Here is a 21,232-nt window from a genome sequence, read left to right as displayed (position 1 = left end):
CCCCCTTTTTTTTTTTAAAGATAAGGAGAGTAAGGCTTGCACTTTTTTCTCCTTGGGGCCTTTCTTCAGGATTTTTTTTTAAAAATGTTTATTTATTATTAAGAGACAGAGAGAGACAGAGCATGAACATGGGAGGGGCAGAGAGAGGAGGAGACACAGAATCCGAAGCGGGCTCCAGGCTCCAAGCTGTCAGCCCAGAGCCCGACACGGGGCTTAAACTCACAAACCGCGAGATCATGACCTGAACCAAAGTCGGACCCTTAACCGACTGAGCCACCCAGGCGTCCCTTCTGGATTCTAAAATAAAGCAAAAGTTATGAAAGTTCTGGAGAGGCAAAAGTACTGAACCAAACTAGCTGACTTCACCTTAGATAGGCCTACGAAAATTCAGATCAGGGAGCCTGGGTGGCTCAGTCGGTTAAGGGTCCAGCTTCCGCTTAGGTCATGATCTTGCGGTTCATGAGTTTGAGCCCCACGTTGGGCTCTGTGCTGACTGACAGCTCAGAGCCTGGAGCCTGCTTCAGATTCTGTGTCTCCCTCTCTCTCTGCCCCTCCCCTGTTCATGCCCTATCTTTCTCTCTCTCTCTCTCTCAAAAATAAGTAAACAAGAAAGAAAGGAAGGAAGGAAGGAAGGAAGGAAGGAAGGAAGGAAGGAAGGAAGGAAGGAAGGAAGGATAGATTCAGATCTCAAAGTAGATCCCAGAGCTGGAGAGTCTTTGCCTAACAGACTGGCCACTGAATCCCATGAAACAGTGACTCTCCCTGGGCACTGACAGAACCAATGTCTTTACATGAGCCCAGTGTGCTGCTCAACAAATGCTTGCTTTCCCCAGCCTTGGGTGGGTTTGCCCCAATCAGCTGCTTTGCCAAAGACAGACATGCCATACCTCACCCTGCCAGGACCCGAGGGTGTGCCCACACTGGGCCCCCAAGCAGCACAAGGCACCATGGGTGGGGGCTCTAGGTGCACACCCCGCCCACGCAGGAGCTCTCAGTGCTGAGGAACAGCCCTCCAAGGTCCAGAGCATCAGGGAGCCGCAGGGAGCCTATAGGGCCATAGAGGTAACCAGGCAGCCAGCCTTAGCAGCCACAGGAAAGCAGGACCCATCTTCAGCTCTGCCCCATTCTCCACCTGTAGGCCTCTGGAAAAGGCCTACCCCTGGGAAGAATGAAGGCTCTAGCATCTGGACAGTGCCATAGCTGCCAAGACACAAGAGCAGGGGACATGCTGGACTGGACTTGGCCAAGAGGCAGGAGGCAGCACCTATGCTACCATTGGTCGTCTTTCACAGAAATGTTCTGTCTCAGAGCTACCCCGCCTGGACAGGAACAGAGATGACAATCACAATGCTCTGGAGATTCTAATGGCCCAAAGCCCTCAGATCTTAGGCTGAGGTCACCATCACCGAGGACCCAGCCTAACCCAGAAAACTCACTGTGCTGATTCTCTCTTGCACCAGCCACACAGCTACCCAGTGGCTTACCCCTGCAGGCCCAACAATCATTCCACCTCCCATTCCAGAATGCAGTGGTCATCCAGTTTGGAAACAAGGCCATGTAAATGGTTGGTACCCAGACTGGGCACAAGCAGTTGTTGTTCTGGATGGAACCGGCCAAGCTTGAGCCGGGGCAATGAGGAGTAGACCAGGCATAGCAGCCAGTCAGGGAAGGTCCTAGCAAACTAAGAAGCTACGTGCACCTCCTATTCAAAGTATACTCTACTGCAGGTGCTAAGCCAGGAACAGAACTTCATAGAAGGCCCTGTTCCTTCCTCCTTTCCTCTTCCTAAGTCATTCTGTAGGTGTTCCCCGCCCTCTATCCCCCTGGGCCCCACCTTTGCCTCTGAAGAAAGGCCAAGGCTCAGGGCACCAACTCTTTCCTTGCTTTCAGAGTCTCTAACATGCACCATCTTCTTTTGGAGATTCTCTCCTTAAATGAATTTTCTCCAAAAATTTGTAAGTCACACATCTGACAAGGGACTTGTATCCAGAATATTAAAGAACTCTCAAAACATAACCATCAAGAGGAAAAATAGGCAAAAGATTTGGTAGACGTTTCATCAAAGAAGTTACATAAATGGCAAATTAAAAACACAAAAAAACGTTCAACATCATTAGTTATTAAGGAAATGCAAATTAAAACCGTGCTGAGCTACCACTACACCTATCAGAATGTCAAAAAGACAAAAACAATAAGAAAGTCAACAAGACCAAACGCTGCTGAAGATACAGAGAAACAGAACTCTCCTGCTTTGCTGATAGAAATGCAAAGGGTATATACACTTTGGCAGTTTGCCAGTTTCTTAAACCACTGCATGTATGCTACCACATGACCCAACAATCCCACTCCTAGGTGTTTAAGAAAGAGAAATGAAAGCCTGTGTTCACACAAAAACCTGTATAGAAATGTTGACAACAGCTTTACTCAAAATCAACAAAGGCTGGAAACAACCGAAAAGTCCTTCCGCCAGTGAATGGATAAACACACTGCAGTGTAGCTATAAAATGGAATACTACACAACAATAAAACGGAACAAACTATTGATACACACAACCGGATGAATCAAGGCATTATGCTGAGTGAAAGAAACAGACCCCAAAGCTCCATACTGTCTGGTTATCCATCTGATATTCTTGAAAAGGCACAATGACAGGAGTGGACAGATCCATGTTCTCAGGGGATGGGCATGGCGGGGGAGGGGGAGACAGATGGACAGCCCACAAAGGGTGGTAGTGTGAGGGCACCTTTTGGAGATGGAGCCCTTCTGTATCTTGACTGTGGTGGGGAATCCCATGCCTTGCATTTGTCAAAACCCACAGAACTGTATACCATGAAGAGTAAATTTTGCTGTATGTGAATTTAAAAATAAATTTTTAAAAAGTCCTCCTTACTCTGCCCAGAGGACCTGGCTCAAACCCACCTCACTTATAAAACTCCACTGTCTCCTCTCCTCTGATTATTTCATGACCATGACCCTGAAATCACTACTTTTCCTGTCCTCTCACCTATATTTCTCTCTTTGTCCCTGTTTCTCTCTCTCTCTCACACACACACAGCGTGCAACCCTACCCATCCTTCAAAGTCAGCTCAAGTGCCTCCTCCTCTGAGAAGCCTTCCCTGACTCCTCCCAGCCCCATCAGAATGAATCACCTTTACAAGACACCCCCTCAGCGCTAGTCTGAGCTTCTAACTAGCCCTTCTTTAATCTTGCAGGTGTTCAGTGTTTGCTATGCAGTCCGTCTCCCATGCAGGATTGCAAGCCCCTTGAGGACACAGACCAGGTCTTCCATTCCACATTTCCCCCACTGCCCCTGGCACAGTGCCAGGCACACTGTGGGTGCTCTGTGACCACTGCGGGCTGGCTGGGGGCAGGTGCAGGCAGAGGGGGCTGATGCCAAGAGAGGTAAGCAGGCAGTGTTGGGGCTGGCAGAGTCCTGAGGAGGGTATCGGAAGCCACTAATACAGCTCTGCTTCCTCTCTTGCATAAGCAGCAAGACTACTGCTTCAACCTCCAAGTGCTGGAAGTGACCTCACCCCCCATTCCAACATGAGGTCACGCAATCTACGACGAAGCATTTCGGAGGATCCTTCTGTTTCTTCCATGTCACGCAGCACATTTCCAAGCCCCAAGCAGGACAGCTGCTCGGGACATACCTGTCAAAGGATTGGAGCCTATCTTATACGGGTGCTGCCATTTCTTCTCACTTCCAGAAGGCGGGCCCTCTCTTCAGCAATAGTAGATTAGGTCCATCTGATCTGAAGGCAATTTCATTTTGTAGAACTACCAGATATAGGCACAGCCTACCAGTAACGTACAGGGACTCTCCACGACTGGGTTTTTCCCAGCGTATCACAGACCTCTCCCTCCAGAGTTTAAGGACCATTTATGGGTCATTTATTTGATAAACACTTAGATGGTGTTTAGTATATGCCAGGAAAAAAAACTAAGTATATTACAAATATTAACTAATGTAATCTTCACGTCAGCAAGAGGTTGGTCCTATTAATATTATTTTCCTCATTTTGCAGAAGAGGAGAATAAGCTACTGTGCAGTTAGATAACTTGTCCAAGGCCACATAGCTTGATAAGTGGCAGAAAAGGGATTCAAACCCAGGCAGGCTGGCTGTAATGCTATACTGTCTAAACACGAACCACTAGCCACACATGGCCATTCAGCACTTGAACAGCAGCTAGTCCAAATTGAGATGCACTATTAAGTGTAAAATGCATGCTGGAATCCAAACAGTTTGTATGAAAAAAATGTGAACTTCTCATGAACATTTTTTCACTATTGATGGTACATTTAAGCGGTAGTATTTTAGATACAGCTGTTTAAAAATTTTTTTTAAATTAATGTTTATTTATTTTTGAGAGAGAGAGACCGAGTGCAAGTAGGGGAGAACACAGAGAGGGAGACACAGAATCGGAAGCAGGCTGCAGGCTGAGCTGTCAGCACAGAGCCCGACACAGCACTCAAACCCACACACCATGAGATCATGACCTGAGCCAAAGTTGAGCGCTTAACCATCTGAACCACCCAGCTGCCCCTAGACACAATTGTTTAATAAAATATATTATTAAAATTCATTTTACCAATTTCTTTTTACTTTGTAAAAGTGGCTCTAAGAGAACATAAAATGACATATCTGGCTTACATTGTATTTCTATCAGGCAGGACGGGTCTGGAGTCTGTGCTTATGGCCACTACCCCATGCTGTACTCATCTTCCCCTGCCCCAGCCTCAGGGGTGCAGCCTGTCCCTAACACCTGCTCATTCAGCTTGTACAAAGGTGATGGGGAGCCAGGCAATAACTCCCACATCTCCTCATTTGGTCTCCTCAAATTGCTGGGACTGGACATTACCACCTCACATTTCTCAGCCTTGCTTCCAGCTTTGGAGACAGCTTATCTTTACCTCCCTCCAGCAGGGATCCCAGAAGGTCAAGGTGGGAAAATATCTCCTTCATCGCCAGGGCAATCCCCACCTGCTGCATGCAGAGAAACTGAGGCCCAGGACCATATGGGGGAAACAGAAGCCCTAGAGGTCATCTGGTGCAATCTCCCACCCACTGGAGAAACTTCCTCCAAAGAAGCCCTAGCAAGTTCTACCTATATCGTTCTACATTATAAAATTCCACACAGGTCTATGTAGTACTAGAGTGAAACCGACTTCCGATCCCTTGGACCTGATCTGCTATTACTGCAAAGAGGGACTAACTTCTGGCAATGAGAAATGACAGCACGCTGAGGACTGCACAGGTTCCAACCCCCCCTTCACCAAGACACTCACAATATCTACAAGCTCAATACTGAATAGATTGGGGTGTATCTACCCTCCAAAACCAGACATGGCTCTCAGTGTGACCAGAGCATCACAGAGCCTAGCAGACTATGGTTTTCCTTGATGCAGAGCCCCCGACCCCACTAGCCCACAGGCTCAGGGTTTAACGGGTGACAGGAAGAGTCAGGCTGACCTGGGTTCAAACTCCAACCCCAGCATTAATCTCTAGGTAACTTTTCTCCTCTTTTGTTAAAGCAAAGGTAAAAAAAAAACCACGGGGCACCTGGGTGGCTCAGTCGGTTATGGGTCCGACTCTTGATTGTTGCTTAAATCATCATCTGACAGTTCATGAGTTCGAACCCCACCTCGGGCTCCAAGCTAACAATGTACAGCCTGCTTGGGATTCTCTCTCTTGCTCTCTCTCTCTGCCCCTCCCCTGCTCACGCTCTTTCTCTCTCTCTCTCTCTCTCTCAAAACTAAATAAACATTGAAAAAAAACAGGGGCGCCTGGGTGGCTCAGTCGGTTAAGCGTCGGACTTCAGCTCAGGCCACGATCTCGCAGTCCGTGAGTTCGAGCCCCGCGTCGGGCTCTGGGCTGATGGCTCAGAGCCTGGAGCCTGCTTCCGATTCTGTGTCTCCCTCTCTCTCTGCCCCTCCCCCGTTCATGCTCTGTCTCTCTCTGTCTCAAAAATAAATAAAACGTTAAAAAAAATTAAAAAAACAAACAAACAAAAAAAACAAAACGGGGCACTTGGTTGGCTCAGTCAGTAGAGCCTGTGATTCTTGATCTTGGCGTTGTGAGTTCAAGCCTCATGTTGGGTGTAGAGATTACTTAAAAATAAAAATTTAAAAATTAAAAAAAAAAAACAAAAACAAATCAGCAAACCCTATCTTACAGGGCTGCCATGAAAATTAAATGAAGTGATGTAGACAGAAATGTCTAGAACAAAGCTTGGCACCTGGTAGGCACTTAATAAATGCTCATATCCCGGGGCACCTGGGTGATTCAGTTGGTTAAGCATCCAACTTTGGCTCAGGTCATGATCTCACAGTGCGTGGGTTCAAGCTTCATGTTGGGCTCTGTGCTGACAGCTCAGAGCCTGGAGCCTGGAGCCTGCTTTGGATTCTGTCTCCCTCTTTGCCCCTCCCCTGCTCGCGGTCGGTCTCTCACTCAAAAATAAACATTAAAAAATTCTTTTTTTAACTTGTCAGAATGGCTAACATTAACAACTCAGGCAACAACAGATGTTGGCGAGAATGCAGAGAAAAAGGATCTCTTTTGCCCTGCTGGTGGGAATGCAAACTGGTGCAACCATTCTGGAAAACGGTAGGGAGGTTCCTCAAAAAATTAAAAACAGAACTACTCTACGACCCAACAATTGCACTACTAGGTATTTATCCAAGGGATACAGGTGTGCTGTTTCAAAGGGACACATGCACCCCAACATTGATAGCAGCACTATCAACAATAGCCAAAGTATGGCAAGAGCCCAAATGTCCATCGATGGATGAATGGATAAAGAAGATGTGGCATATATGTATACAATGGACTATTATTCGGCAATCAAAAAGAATGAAATCTTGCCATTTGCAACTATGTAGATGGAACTAGAGGGTACTATGCTAAGCGAAATTAGTCAGAGAAAGACAAATATCATAGGACTTCACTCATATGAGGACTTTAAGATACAAAACAGATGAACATAAGGGAAGAGAAGCAAAAATAATAAAAAACAGGGAGGGAAACAAAAACATAAGAGACTCTTAAATATGGAGAATAAACAGAGGGTTACTGGAGGGATTGTGGGAGGGGGGATGGGCTAAATGGGTAAAGGGCATTAAGGAATCTACTCCTGAAATCACTGTTGCACTATACGCTAACTTGGATGTAAATTAAAAAAATCAATTAAGGGGCGCCTGGGTGGCGCAGTCGGTTAAGCGTCCGACTTCAGCCAGGTCACGATCTCGCGGTCCGTGAGTTCGAGTCCCGCGTCGGGCTCTGGGCTGATGGCTCAGAGCCTGGAGCCTGTTTCCGATTCTGTGTCTCCCTCTCTCTCTGCCCCTCCCCCGTTCATGCTCTGTCTCTCTCTGTCCCCCCAAAAATAAATAAACGTTGAAAAAAAAAATTAAAAAAAAAATCAATTAAATTAAAATTTAAAACAAAAAAAAATATTATTTTTAAATTTTTTTAAATCTTTATTTTTGAGAGAGAGAGAGAGAAAGAGAGAGTAAGAGCGGGGGTAGGAACAGAGAGAGAGGGAAACACAATCTGAAGCAGGCTCCAGGCTTCTCTGAGCTGTCAGCACAGAGCGCAACACGGGGCACAAACCCACAAACTGTGAGATCATGACCCCAGCTGAAGTCGGACACCCAACCAACTGAGCCATCCAGGTGCCCCTAAACAAAAAAATTTTTAATAAATAAAATAAATGCTCATTTTCCTTCCCCTGCTTCATCAACCAAAACCCCAAGTTTTTTTCCACAAGAATTGACAGTAAATTCCTATTCTATATATATATATATATATATATATATATATATATATATATAGAATTGATGCTCTGACCTTAAATGCAGGATTTTACATTTATATCTATTAGAGTTCATCTTGAGATAAGTGTACCTATTTAACATCACTCAACGTCAAGTAATTTTTAATGGCTAAAAATTGAACACAATTTTTAAAAATGTTCAGGAGTGTGCAGTTAAAGAAATTAAAGTGTATTCATGAGGTAATATTATCCAGATCCTTACAATTATAGCTTTAAATTATTTATGATAGGGGATATTACTCACTACATAGTATTCAGTAGGAAAAAAACCAGGATAGAGTATAACTGCAATTATGTTAAAATACACAGATTTGCATGAACACAAATTTGAAGGGACATATACCAAAATATTAACTGTGCTCACCTGAGTTGTGGCATTATGTACCAATTTTTCTTGTTTAATTTATAAAAGTTGTCTACAATGAGTGTGTATTAATTTTAACAGAAAAAAACATGGTTCTTCATTTCCTATTTCTGCTTAATCTTAGCATTTAGTTAATTAAGATGACTTTGAATCCTGGTTCTGTCATCCAATACTCCTGCTATCCTAGACACGCACAGAACTGACAGGGGACAAAACCAAAACGAGAGCTCTGTGGCATATCACTAGAGACTGCCCACTCCATGGTGACAAGAGCTCAGTATGAGTAGCCTGGACAGCCTTTCAACCAGTTACAAATCCATCTTACTGCTGCATCAACCAGATCCTATTTATTTCTCTTGAACCCAAGAAACCTCATTAGACTCAAAGTCTTTACTAAACGTTCTTCCACCTAAACTAGATTGTTTTCCAAGACTTGGTAGGGTGACCCATGTGGGCTAGTAGTTATCTCAATGTCATTTTTGAAGGCCCCACATCAATAAGAAGCTTACCGGCCTGCCATTTCCTGGATCCCCATCTTGCCACATTGAAGAAATAAAACAGGACAACATTTATTATGTTGCTACCCTTACCTCCCCGCTCCCATTTGTCAGGGCTCCTCCCAGATCCTAGAGTGATTCTGTGGTCACTCCTGCAGCTGCTATCAGGACCCCAAAACCTGATCTGTAAGAACCTGGCCACCTGAATTCACAAAAGGCAACTCAGCGCAGTCTCTCACTTCTCCCAAAGCCTGCCTTAGCCCTCTTGCCAACTCTGTTCTTCCTTTACAGAGATAAAGGCAAGATAAGTGTGTTGTGCCTCCAAGAACATTCCACCACCTGCTTCAAGCAGGAATCTCCCCCTGCCTGTCCTGGTTGTCTTCTTGCTCTGAAGATGGCTAAAAAAAAAAAAAAATCCCTTTATGTTGTCCAGCTGACCCAGGCCTGTTGCCTCCCCACCCAGAGCACTGCCTACTGAACAAATTGCCTCCCTCGTCGACTATTACTCAAGGCTCAAAGCCAAGATGGAGACCAGCCAGGAAGAAACAAAACTAGCCTTTTATTCAAGCCAGGACAATTCACGCAGACCTCTGAAGTGCTTGAAGGGAAGGGGAGTTCATGGTTCTGGCAGGGGTCAGCTTGGCATGAGCTGACACTGACACCACAATACCTTTGCTGGTAAGACACAAAGCAGACGGCTCCATCAAATAATGGGCTCTAAGTAGCTCAGGTTTCACTCTGAGTCAAGGGCCCCCTTGGAAGGAGAGGCCCACCCTATGTGTCATCAGCCCTACCCAGTGCCCTCTGCACTGCCCCCAACACCCTGCCTTTCCTTTCGGCCGGATATGCAACCCCATCCTGCAGGAGGGTCACCCTGCCTTAGCACAGCTCCTATTTCCTGCCCCTGGTGACTCCTCTGAAGTCCATTGTTCCCATGAAGTTTGGGTCAAAGGAAGCTGGGTCCCCACCCATGGGGGCCCGCCTACCCTCAGCTCAGCGAGGGCGCTGGCCCACACCACAGGGAGCCAGGACCCATCCTCCGGCCTTTCCAAGGGCCTGTATTACAGATAGGAGGGCACGGTACCTATCTTAGGGACTGGAGTTCCAGTGGAAATGTTCCCAAAGATCCAGTGCTAGCAGCTGAAGGCTCCAGGACCATATCACCCAGGAGGTGACTCGAATCTCCCTAATATCTAAATGGAAAAACCAAAAGCAAGGGAAGAACTGTCATTTCAGAAGAGTTCAGGAAAAGCTCCAGAGTTGGAGACCGCACTGCCCAGTGACAAAGCCCTGCCCCCACCTCCACCTGGGCCCCTGAACTGGTTGAACCCCCGGGGGGGGGAAGGGGGGGGCAGGAGAGCAGCTGTTCAGCTCCAATTTCAGAGCTTTAAAGGGAGCTGTCCTCCGAACCCCTGCCAACAAAGGGTCATGGGGGGCAAAGCAAGACAGACAAGGTAAAGCCACCCTCACAAGCCCTGAATTTCCCACTGCCCCCAGACTGACCTCAACTACAGGAAAGGCAATGGAGCAGAGCTGGTGACCCGTGTCCTCCACTTCCACTGAGAAGGAGGAGAGGAGCCACGGATTAGGCAACAGGTATTGCTGTGTGACAGTCACCAGTACAAGACTCCAGAATGGAGGCAGAGGGAAGTTGCAACACTTGCATCCCAGAAGATCTAGAAAGATAAGAAGACCCTTCTCCACCTGGCTGAGTAATGTACAGACCAGAGAGGAAAAAGGAGGGTGCATTTAAAGACCCTTTGAGGGTCCCTTCCGAAGTTGGCATTCTCAGATTCTACAGTTCTGTGCTTTCTGCTGGGAAGGAGGGGAGAATTTCTGCTTCCTATCTGAGCCACAGGATGGGAGACATTGCCAAGCCAGACTGTTCCAGCCTCCACACCTGTTAGATGAAGTGGCTAGGGGGTCTGAGCATTGGGAGCCACAGAGCAGGAGACAGAATGCAAAGTGGAAACAAAATGGACTCTAGTCCCAGCTCTGTGACTCACCAGTTGTGCAATCTTAGGCAAGTTACTGTCCTACTAGGGGCCTCGGTTTCCCCATCTTTAAAATGAGGGAGTTAGAGGCTAACATTAGAGTATCCAGTAATGTTCAGCAGATTCACCCTGAGGTCAAGGCAAAACTGAAATTAGAACAAAGGTGTTGGAGGACTGCCTGGGTAGCTCAGCTGGTTAAGCATCTGACTTCTGCTCAGCTCATGATCTCACAGTTCATGAGTTCGAGCCCTGCATCAGGACCTGCACTGACAACTCCGAGCCTGGAGCTGCTTCAGAGTCTGTGTCTCCCTCTCTCTCTGCCCCTCCTCCCCCTTCTCAAAAATAAATAAACATCAAAAAAAAAAAAAAAAGAACAAAGGAGTTGGAGACCCTGTGCCCCTGTGACAAAGCCCTGCCCCCACCTCCACCTGGGCCACTAGCTACCTTGGTTCCTAAGGATGACGAACATCACACAGGGCCTGGTCTATGGTAAACGTTCAGTTCATGTTTGCTGAGTAAACACAAATGAACAGGGCAAGGTTTGTCAAAGGGTATTCAGAGAAGTTCTTGGGAAAAAAGAGGTTCCATGCTGAAATAAGCTTAGGAAACACTGGAGTCTGCAATATGCCATGCACTGTGCTAGACACTTAGCAAACAATGAATTTTCACAACAAACGTTTTAGATAGATATTAATTAACCCACCCTCCCATATTACTCATCAGGAAACTAAGCCTGAGGGCCTTAACAGTTGTGACTGTCGGGATTTGCACCCAGGTATGTCCAGCCCCAAGTCTGTACCCTTTCTATTCCATCAATGCTACCTTTAGACCCGGTGCCCTCAAAGCCCCAATCACACACCTGGTCAGGTGAGAGGGTGAGGTGGCTCCCACCAAAACATCTGCATCCTCAAGGTGCATGGAGGAGCAGCAACCAGCCCCCACCCTTCTGAGAGGATCTTGTTCCTTCCTTCCAAGAAATCCTCAACATTATGCCCCCCATCACCTTGTTGTAGGAATGAAGAAAGAACTCTGATTCCAGGTCTGCCTGTGCCCCTCCTCCCAACACCATCACATGCTGTGTCACTTCTGCCAATCTCCCGGACATCTGTGGCTCCCTCCCCACCCAGCTCCCACCTCTAAGATATTTCAAATGGGTAAATCCCAACTGGAGTTGGGGGGGGGGGGGGAAGCAAAGCATAAAAGAAGGGGTGGGGAAACTGAGACACCCAGAAGGATCTTCCCTAGCAAGTCAACTAGCAAGTCAGAGGCAGCCCTTCCCTCCCAGGTTGGTACCAAAGCATGCCTGCAGTTACCCCTCTCCCTTCCCACAGCCAAGTGCAGAATGGTCTAGCAAGTTGTAAAGAACTAGGATTCTTCCATCTGACTGCTGGGGAGCTCCAAGGAGAGCTGGACCAGCACAAAGTAGTTCAGGCTGGTATACATCCATTCTTCTTTGTCCTTGGGGCCAACTTGAAAAGCAGGGGCTACACACCCTTCAAGATTCAAAACGGTTTCCTCTGGGGGCGGGGGGATCCTCCCCCACGAACATCCCCAGTTCTGTCAACAACCTGTCCCATCAGGGAAAGACAAATATCTCCACTTCCTTTAGCCTTCTACCATCTTGCTCTGTGAAGTGTTTCAGGCAAGAACAGCACCCACTCTCCCTCAGAAAGACAGCTGCCTGGAAGAGGCGGGTGTGCACAGCTTCCTTCCAGCTCTGCCCAGTCCAGGGCGCATGCAGCCCGCGGACCGCATTCCCGAGCACCACGGTCCAATTATCCCTGCACACCTCACCAGAGACAAACTCTCTTCCCCACGGCCATGCAGGGAGGAAGAACAGTCATGCCCAGAACCAACATCCTCGCAGAAAAATACACACGCAGAGACGTAGCATTGCACAAGGGCTCAGAGACACTCAGACTTCCAGATAGGCAGCACTGCTCTCAAGTGTAAATACACTCACGTTCAACACAAACAAGGTGAGTCACATGTGAACAGATATCACCCTCACCTACACCCAAACCTAGGGAGACGGGACAGTCAGGCGGTCACATGAAATCATCCGACAGCCACCGTGTGTGCCCGGGATCCCCTCTCCACACGTGTGCACGGAGGCCGTGTCCCTGGGAAACGTGCGCTTCGGGTCTGGGAGTTCTCCTCCCTGGAGCTAGTCCCCACCACAGAATACAACAAGCTTCTCAAGTCCCGGGGAGCTGGGGACCCTGCGCAGGGCTCTCTTCTTTCGCAAAGCCTCAGCACTTAAACCGGCCAATACACTACCTCCAGGGCTCGCTCTTCCAAGTCGGAAAAGGGCCCGGCAGAAAAGAGGCATGGGTGCTGGGTCTCTCCGACCGCCGCTGCTCTCGGTTCTGCTTCTGGGCCTTTCGGCTTCCGGGACCCCCTTCCCGCGAGCCCCGAGCATCCACCCCCGGCCCGGCCCGGCCCGAGCTCCGCGCCGCCTCCACGTGCCGGGAGAGCTCCTCACGCACCGCCGACGCCGGCCCTCGGGCGAGGTCCTGGAGTCCCCGCGCCGCGCCGCACCCTTACCGGTCCCAAGGTGCGGGGAGGGGGGGAGGGCGGAGGCGCTAAGCCGGCTCCACGGGGTCCGCAGCGCGCGCCAACTCCTCCCCGAGGTCCCGAGGGCGGCGACGGCGCTGCGGGACGACAGGGGTCAGCGCGCGCGGCCCCGCGGCGGCCCGGGCCACCGGCCGGGCAGGGAGGAGGGCGGGCGGCGGCCGGAGCCCACCCCGCGCCGGCCCGCACGCGCTTCGCCGCCGCCGGGGGGCTGGCGCGCCGAGCCGAGCTGAGCCGAGCGGAGCGGAGCGCGCCGAGGGAGGAGTTTTCCCAGAATGGGACTGACGGGAAAGCACGGGAGCTCCCTATTCCTGGAGGAGTGAGTCAACGGGAGAGAGGAAGGCAGCTCGGGGGCCGGCGGCGGAAGGGAGGGCAGCGGGGGCGCGGGCCGGGCCGGGAGGTCCGGGGCGGGAAGGGCGAGGGGGGGAAGAAAAGAGCGGCGGCGCACGCGGCCGAGGGGGCCGGCGGGGCGGAGGGGTGGGGGCGCGCGGCGGGGCGGCGGCGGGGCGGGCGCCACTCACCTGGGGGACGCGGCCGCGGGCGGCGGGAGCCGGGAGCTCGGGCCCTGCCCGCCCCCTGGCCTGGAGTTTGAAAGGAGGAAGCCTGGAATGTGCGGAATGAGGGCTGGTATGAGATGCGCGCAGCTGAGGGAGGGAGGGACCCGGAGGGAGGGGCGGCCCTGCCCCCGGCCCCTCGGGGAGGAGACTGGGTGGTGGGGGGGAGGGGGGAGCCAGGCGGGGGCGGGGCCGGCAGAGGAGGGGAGGGGCGCGCGCGGCGGGGCGGCCGGGCGGCTGCAGCGCGGACCCCTCCGCTGGGACCCGGCCCCCGCCGCGACCCGGCCCCCGCCGCTCCCCGGCACCCAGACTTTCCCTTGGATCTCTCCGCTGCGACTCTGTTCCTCCTCCCCGAGTCCCCCGGTTCCTGCCTTTCCTGGCCGAGTCTCCGACTGCCTTTCCCAGGAGCTGAAAACCTTCCCCGTAACCGGGATGGGGGGTCCTGTAGCTGGCCCCGCCACCCTCGGCGTCCCCGGTTGCCGGCTGGCGCCTCTCCGCACAAGTCCCTGGGAGGCCGGGGGAGGGGCGGGCGCCCGACGCGCAGGAAGGGCTGCTCCCTTCCCCGCGGCTCCCACCAAAGGACACTCGCTCCGGGGAACCAGGAAGCAGGAACTCCCGGGCTGTAGTCCCAGATCCGCCGCCAGTGCCCCCACGCGCGCTCTCCCTTGCATTGGTCCTTTCGGTCGTTGTCCCGTGGCCCTGGCAGATCTGTCACTACCAAGAGCAAAGCACATGGGGAGAGGATATTCGATGTGAAGTACGTGTGGCGCGGGGAGCCACCTTTTGGGCTCAGTAACTGAATGAATCTTTATCCAACATGTATTATGTGGCCACCAGATGCTGTGAGAACAAAAATGAAAATACGACTTAAGCACCTGCCCTCGAAGAGCTTATAATTTAGCTGAGAAGACTCCATATATAGAAGAGCATTACCACAAAGTGGGAGTCTGGGTTTGAAACAAACATGCCAGATAGTTTAGTCTCTTGTTGGGGAGAGGGGTACTGGAAAAGAGTTGGGCTCCTGTTTGACATTGGTTTAAGGCCGTGTGTTATCACATACCTCTGTCACTCACCTTGTTGGAAGGTTGAAACCAAAGGACTTTTGGCTTCTTCCAAAAATCAGATCCAACCTCTGGGGAACATTATCACTTAAGCTTGTATTGCAGTGTTTGCCCAGATGTTATCTCCCTTACCAAACAGAAACTTCTTTGAAGACAGAGTGAATGTCTGATTTATCTTATCTTTCACCCAGCACCAGTTTGGTGCCTGGGATAGATAAGCACATAATAAATGTTTAATAAGTGGAAACAAACAAAAAGCTACCACGGAGGAGATTGAAAAGAAAGTGCTACAAATGCCGAAGTTGTTTCCAAGAGAGGTGTTCCAGAGGTGTTTTGAACAATGAAAGCATGGCAGGACTAAGTATCCAGCCTCACAGGATGAAGACTTTGAAGGAAGCAGCTAAGCAGCTCTCATTTGGTTCCATAAATTCTGGTATGCTTATTAAGTAATGAGTCACATCACGGCTTGGTCACACCTCATATGTTTAAAAGGACTGCCATACAAGACAATATTAGGCACCAAGGGAAGTACAAACTGTAAACACTGGCTCTCTAATGGAATAATTATTTGTTGAATGTCTATTGACTTTGAGCACCATGCTAAGTGCAGATTCAGGTCCCTGCCCTCAAGAAGTTCACAGTCCAGGTAAGAAGGCAATTATACAGAGCTCAATGGAAGCCCAAGGGAAGGAACAGTGAATTCCAAGTTATAGGTGTTACATTTGCTCCAGCTCTTAAAGGGTAAATGAGAACGTACCAACTCGAGGGTGGAAAACCCACAAAGGTATAGGAGCATGTACACACGGGGTGTTTAGGAAAACTGGTGTGCTGGAAGAAGAGGTTACAAATAAGTGGGTGTCAGGTTGTGAAGATCATTATATACCATGCTGAAGAGTTTGGGCATCAGAAAGGCCCTTTAGACAAAGGTGTGACACGATCAGTACCATTAGAAAGACCCCTCTGGCAACAATGTCTGGCCGGATTGGAGAGTCAGGATACCCTAAACTCAGGCAATGCTCCTGAGTTTAAGGATGAGGGAAAGGCTCTTAGAAACAGCCCAAAGGCAAAATCAACAAGAATTGGTAACTAGGCTGGCTGTGAGGGTGAGAGAGGAAACCAGAATCACTAAGCTTTGTCAACTGAACAATTGGTGGTGCCATTCACCGAGATAACAATTCAAACACAAGAAGAAATAGGTTAGTTGGGAGCTGAGTCCAGCCAAGTTTCAGAGGGTTTAGAGGAAGACAGGACAGAGTCCAGAATGGAGACAATAAAGCAACCTTGGAGTATCACATCCAACCCAGATTGCTGAGAGGAAATTCAGAGCTCAGACTGGCTTATTACCCCCAAATCTTAACTATCCAAGACCCTAAGTGATCCAGGCTGGAATAGTGTGCCTTCAGGACCTCAGCCTCCTAGTCCACACCCTTACAGGCTAGGGAGCTCTGTGTCTTCAGGAATCCCACTTCCCAAGCTTTTATGGTCCCTTTAGGTAGAAGAAAGTTCTCAGACATGGAAATTCCAAAGATTCAAGACTAGCAGTGATTTTACATACATGCCCTGCCCTTACCAAGGGTATGTACATTTCTTAAGGGACAGGACCCTCTTTCACTGACCCTCAGGAATGAATCTGTTGGTGGAAGTATTGCATCTGTCTGGATCAAGCTAGAAGAGATGCATGTGACTCCCCTCAAATGACACCATATAATCCACAGCTCACCTCACTTCTTAGCAATCCAGGCCACTCTACCTGGTCCTACAAATGGCTCTCACCCAGGGCTTGATGTTCAGTAGCGCAGAAAGAGGAGGGCAGGGGTGTGGTCAGAGCTGGTTTTCACGTGGGAAGGCTATTTGTGTTGTCTGTACTCCAAAATTATAGTAAAAAATTTTATTAATTACTATTATCACATGTTGTTTGGTATTATTTCCACTCCTTTAATAAATTTTGTTTTTCCAACCCACATGGTCATGGTTAAACAAATTATCTATATGTGTTAAACAAATTCAACCACATCTATGTGATGGAATTCTTTTCAGTTATTAATAACAAGATTTTTAAAAATAATCTAGACAAACATTGGTCATGATATAATGAATGGAAACATGGATTCTAAGAGCAGTATATGTGGGATGATCCTGTCTTTGAAAACTAAATTGAAAAGTGTTGGAGAATGACAGGTTAAAGATAAACAGGATCTTTTTTTAATTTTCTCATTTTTATTCTTTATTTTTTTTACTGAAGAAGACTTGACACACAATGTTACATTAGTTTCAAGCATTTTTTATTTTCTTCTTTATTCTATATTTTATTTTCTTTATTCTTCTTTCTTCTATATACAACAAATTTTATAATCAGGGAGAAAAATGGGACTAGAACCCTTCCCTAACTTCTCCACATGTTTTTTTTTTAAAAAACACCCACTACTGGATTTAATGGCCTCATAAGAAGTTGACCAGGAAAAGATTGTTCCCACGCCTTTAGGTAAGAGGCATCTCTACTGTTTTTCGGATATCTTCAAAGCATACCCTCGCCCCCCTTCAACACTATCACGTGGCTGACCCCTACCGTGGTTGTGGTATCCATGACTCAGTTTCTTTTTCTTTTTTCACTTCTCCATACTACACCTCTATTTGCTTTCCCTGAAGAAGACTTTTCATTCCATATCAGCTGGACTGCATCTTGTGTTTTGGAGAACAAAGCACACCTTTAGCAAAGGTGTTTGGAGTCTTTCTCTTTCAATAGAATAAAAGTAGCCTATAATTTGATAAACATAATATTCGTTGCTATCTCTTGTCAAAGAGAAATGTGGAAGAGAATGGACTCTGGGTCTATCTAGGAAACAATGTACACTTATGGGCTGAATTGTGCCTCCCCCAGATTCACATGTTGAAGCCCTAATCCCCAGGATTCAAAATGTGAGTGGTTTGGAGATAATGTCTTTAAAGAGGTGATTAAGTTAAAAAAGAAGTCTTTAGGGTGGGCCCTAATCCCATCTGACTGGTGTCCTTATGAGAAGAGAGATTAGGAAGGACACAGACAAAGCACAGAGGGACCACGTGCAGACACAAGATGAAGATAGCCAACTGTAGGCCAAGGGCAGAAGCCTCAGGAAAAACCAAACATGCCAACCCCTTGATCTTTGTCTCCTAGCCTCCCTCCCAAACCTCGAGGAATAAATTTCTGTTTAAGCCACCCAGTCTGTGGTATTTTGCTATGGCAGTCTTGGCAAACCAATACAGTGTATTTACAGACCAAAACAAACCATTGGTTCCCAGAGACCAGAGGTTGGGGCCTTCCCCACCCAATTCTCAAGTGAGAGAGTTTCTCTGAGGTTCCCAAGGGATCTTTAGGATCAGATATCCAAAACTTCCAGGAAAAAAAAAAATCAAAAGGAAATAAAAGCTTTCTCCAGTGTTATTCAGCTAAAATTTTCATTTTCGGTAGCTATTGATTCAGTATCTTGAAATGAAAGTTAACATAAGTCATGTCTTATAACCTTACCCAGGGAGCTAAATAATCTGGGTTCAACAGCTGAGGCACATCCTGATTGTGACCTTGGGCATACTTAGACCAGGAGCCTCGGTGTCCTCGTCACTCATGTTTTCACTCCACATTTATTGAACATGGATGATGTCCTTGGCACTGTGCTAGGTAAGCACTAAGGAGAAACAGAGGAAAGTTCATCATCCCTCCAGATGCTGACAGTCTAACGAGGGAGGTACAAGAGGAGCAACTTCCACATGGCAGAAGGGTAGAGAGTGACCTTTAGACCTGAGGTTGAGATTTCTGTGCACCCGTGCTCTCCAACAGAACTTTCTGCAACAGTGAAGTGTTCTGTATGTGCCCTGTCTGATGGGGTGGTCACTAGCCACTTGCGGCCACTGAGAACTTGAAATGTAGCTAGTCTGACCGAAGAACTGACTTTTATTTTGATTATGTTAAATTTGAATAACTGAACAGGACAAGTGGCTATGGTGTTGGCCAGCATAGCCATGGACCACCCTCAAGGAGATGCTCAGTAAGCAGTCAGGGGACACTTGCAGAGCAAAGGGGAGAATTCAGGGCTGTGGGAGGCACCAAGTGTAAAGGGGTAACGTTGTAGTAGTTACTGAGTATGGAGAGTGAAAAAGAAGAAGATTACAATAGGTAACATGGTCCCTGGAACACTGCTTATATTCAAAACACGTTGATAAAATTTCTTTTTTCACCTCCTCCCCTGATAAAATTTCTTAATGTGCAAATTGTCCATGTATAGGGGATTAGTTGAAAACACTGTGGTACTTCCCACAGTGAAATACTGTGGTGCACAAACAAGTATAAGGCCTGCATTTACTGATCTGGAATTATCTCCAGGGTTAAGTAAAAAAAAGCAAGCTATCGAACTGAGTATATAGTATGCTACCTTTTGTGCACAAAGATTGGGGAATTACAAATGCGGGGTTTAAAAAAATTTTTTTTAATGTTCATTTATTTTTGGGAGAGAGAGACAGAGCATGAGCAGTGAATGGGCAGAGAGAGAGAGGGAGACACAGAACCTGAAGCAGGCTCCAGGCTCTGAGCTGTCAGCACAGAGCCTGACACAGGGCTTGAACTCATGAGCTGTGAGATCAGGACTTGAGCCGAAGTCAGATGCTCAACCAACTGAACCACCCAGGCACCCACAAATGCATTTATTTTTGCATAAAGATACACTAGAGGGAAATTAAAAATAGTTAACTACAGGAGGAAGGCAGGGCAAGGGAAAAAGGGGACAGATATGGGAAAAGGCTTTAATTGTAATTTTTATTTTTTTTAACTATAGTGTTTAAAGTTTCTTTTGGGCCATATGAAATTATTAATATTTAAAATTTGTGTCTCTATATATCTGATATAGAACATAAAATTGACTAAAGACAAAATCAGGACATATTTTTTAAGGTCATATTTCTATCATATGTATGTATTTTGTCCTTAAGTGTATTTGTGCCCTAGAAATTGCATATTCACCTCATTTTTCTTAATTTTATTTTTTATTTTTTTAAATTTACATCCAAATTAGTTAGTATATAGTGCAACAATGATTTCAGGAGTAGATTCCTTAGTACCCCTTACCCATTTAGCCCGTCCCCCCTCCTATAACCCCTCCCATAACCCTCAGTTTGTTCTCCATATTTATGAGTCTCTTCTGTTTTGTCCTCCTCCCTGTTTTTATATTAATTTTGTTTCCCTTCCCTTACGTTCATATGTTTTCTCTCTTAAAGTCCTCATATGAGTGAAGTCATATGATTTTTGTCTTTCTCTGACTAATTTCACTTAGCATAATACCCTCCAGTTCCATCCACGTAGTTGCGAATGGCAAGATTACATTCTTTTTGATTGCCGAGTAATACTGCATTGTATGTATATACCACATCTTCTTTATCCATTCATCCCTCGATGGACATTTGGGCTCTTTCCATACTTTGGCTATTGTTGATAGTGCTGCTATAAACATGGGGGTGCATGTGTCCCTTCGAAACAGCACACCTGTATCCCGTGGATAAATGCCTAGTAGTGCAATTGCTGGGTCGTAGGCTAGTTCTATTTTTGGTTTCTTGAGGAACCTACACACTGTTTTCCAGGGTGGCTGCACCAGCTTGCATTCCCATCACCTCATTTTTAAAATCTTAATCTAAATCCTAGCCCTCCTCTACCTGCCACTCTCTCTCGGACCATTCTTCCTCCCTAGTCTTACTGTCCCCAGACTACAGAATAAAGAGAACTACTGGATTATTCTTTGAATCTTTGAAAATCATGATAAGGGACAGAATCTAGGTAGATAGTAAGTACTTAACTAGATGTTAACACTCTGAGGCTTGAAAACCACTATATTAAACGAAAATGTTTGATAAAAGGTGGTAATAGGCCAGAAAAAACCCCACTCCCACATGGGCCCCTGCCACCTTTGCGCTTTCTGGGGCTTATTCTTTTCTTGCCCTCCAGATGCCTGGGCCATAGCCCTAGAAGGTAACATGCAAAGGAGCTTGGGCCCGATGGACCAAAAGACTAGGCAGAGCTGTAAAAAACGTTGGAGGCCCATTTCATATTTGAAGTGTTTCCAAAATTTCCATTAACATCAGGGTTTTTGTTTGTTTGTTTGTTTGTTTGTTTGCCTAGGCTGTTCCTTCAAGTAGAAATGGAGAGATGGGTACAAAGAAAGGAATGTAAGGTAGGATCAGGGCTGAGACTTGAACCTGGATGTTTAGTTTCCCAGTTAAACTGTGTTTTTCTTTCCTCTCCTCATAGTCCCTAGAAAACCATCTATAGTCTATGATGCATAGACTATATGCAATCTATGAGTGCATATAAACCATTTTGTATAACTGCATGGCTAG

The 21,232-nt window shown here is 47.4% G+C and overlaps 1 protein-coding gene across 8 annotated transcripts in view; it reads right to left on the bottom strand.

The window, feature by feature from the left end:
- TEAD4 (TEA domain transcription factor 4) overlaps positions 1-13,921 on the bottom strand; it is a 65,060-nt gene extending 51,139 nt beyond the window's left edge. For 2 of the 8 annotated variants that reach the window (XM_045466850.1, XM_045466849.1), the window contains exon 1: positions 12,970-13,171. Coding sequence is in view for 2 of the 8 variants with exons in the window: in XM_045466849.1 (XP_045322805.1) it covers positions 12,970-13,111 (142 nt within the window). In the remaining 6 variants the exon portion in view is untranslated. Of the gene's footprint in view, positions 1-9,779; positions 9,889-10,198; positions 10,368-12,969; positions 13,174-13,784 lie in introns of those variants that run through there. The other 6 variants (XM_045466855.1, XM_045466848.1, XM_045466847.1 and 3 more) reach the window with 6 other exon arrangements.
- Between the last annotated feature and the right edge of the window lie 7,311 nt (positions 13,922-21,232).

Source organism: Leopardus geoffroyi, chromosome B4 (genome assembly GCF_018350155.1).
Source record: "Leopardus geoffroyi isolate Oge1 chromosome B4, O.geoffroyi_Oge1_pat1.0, whole genome shotgun sequence".
Lineage (NCBI taxonomy): Eukaryota > Metazoa > Chordata > Mammalia > Carnivora > Felidae > Leopardus > Leopardus geoffroyi.
This window is presented reverse-complemented; position numbering and strand designations above follow the sequence as displayed.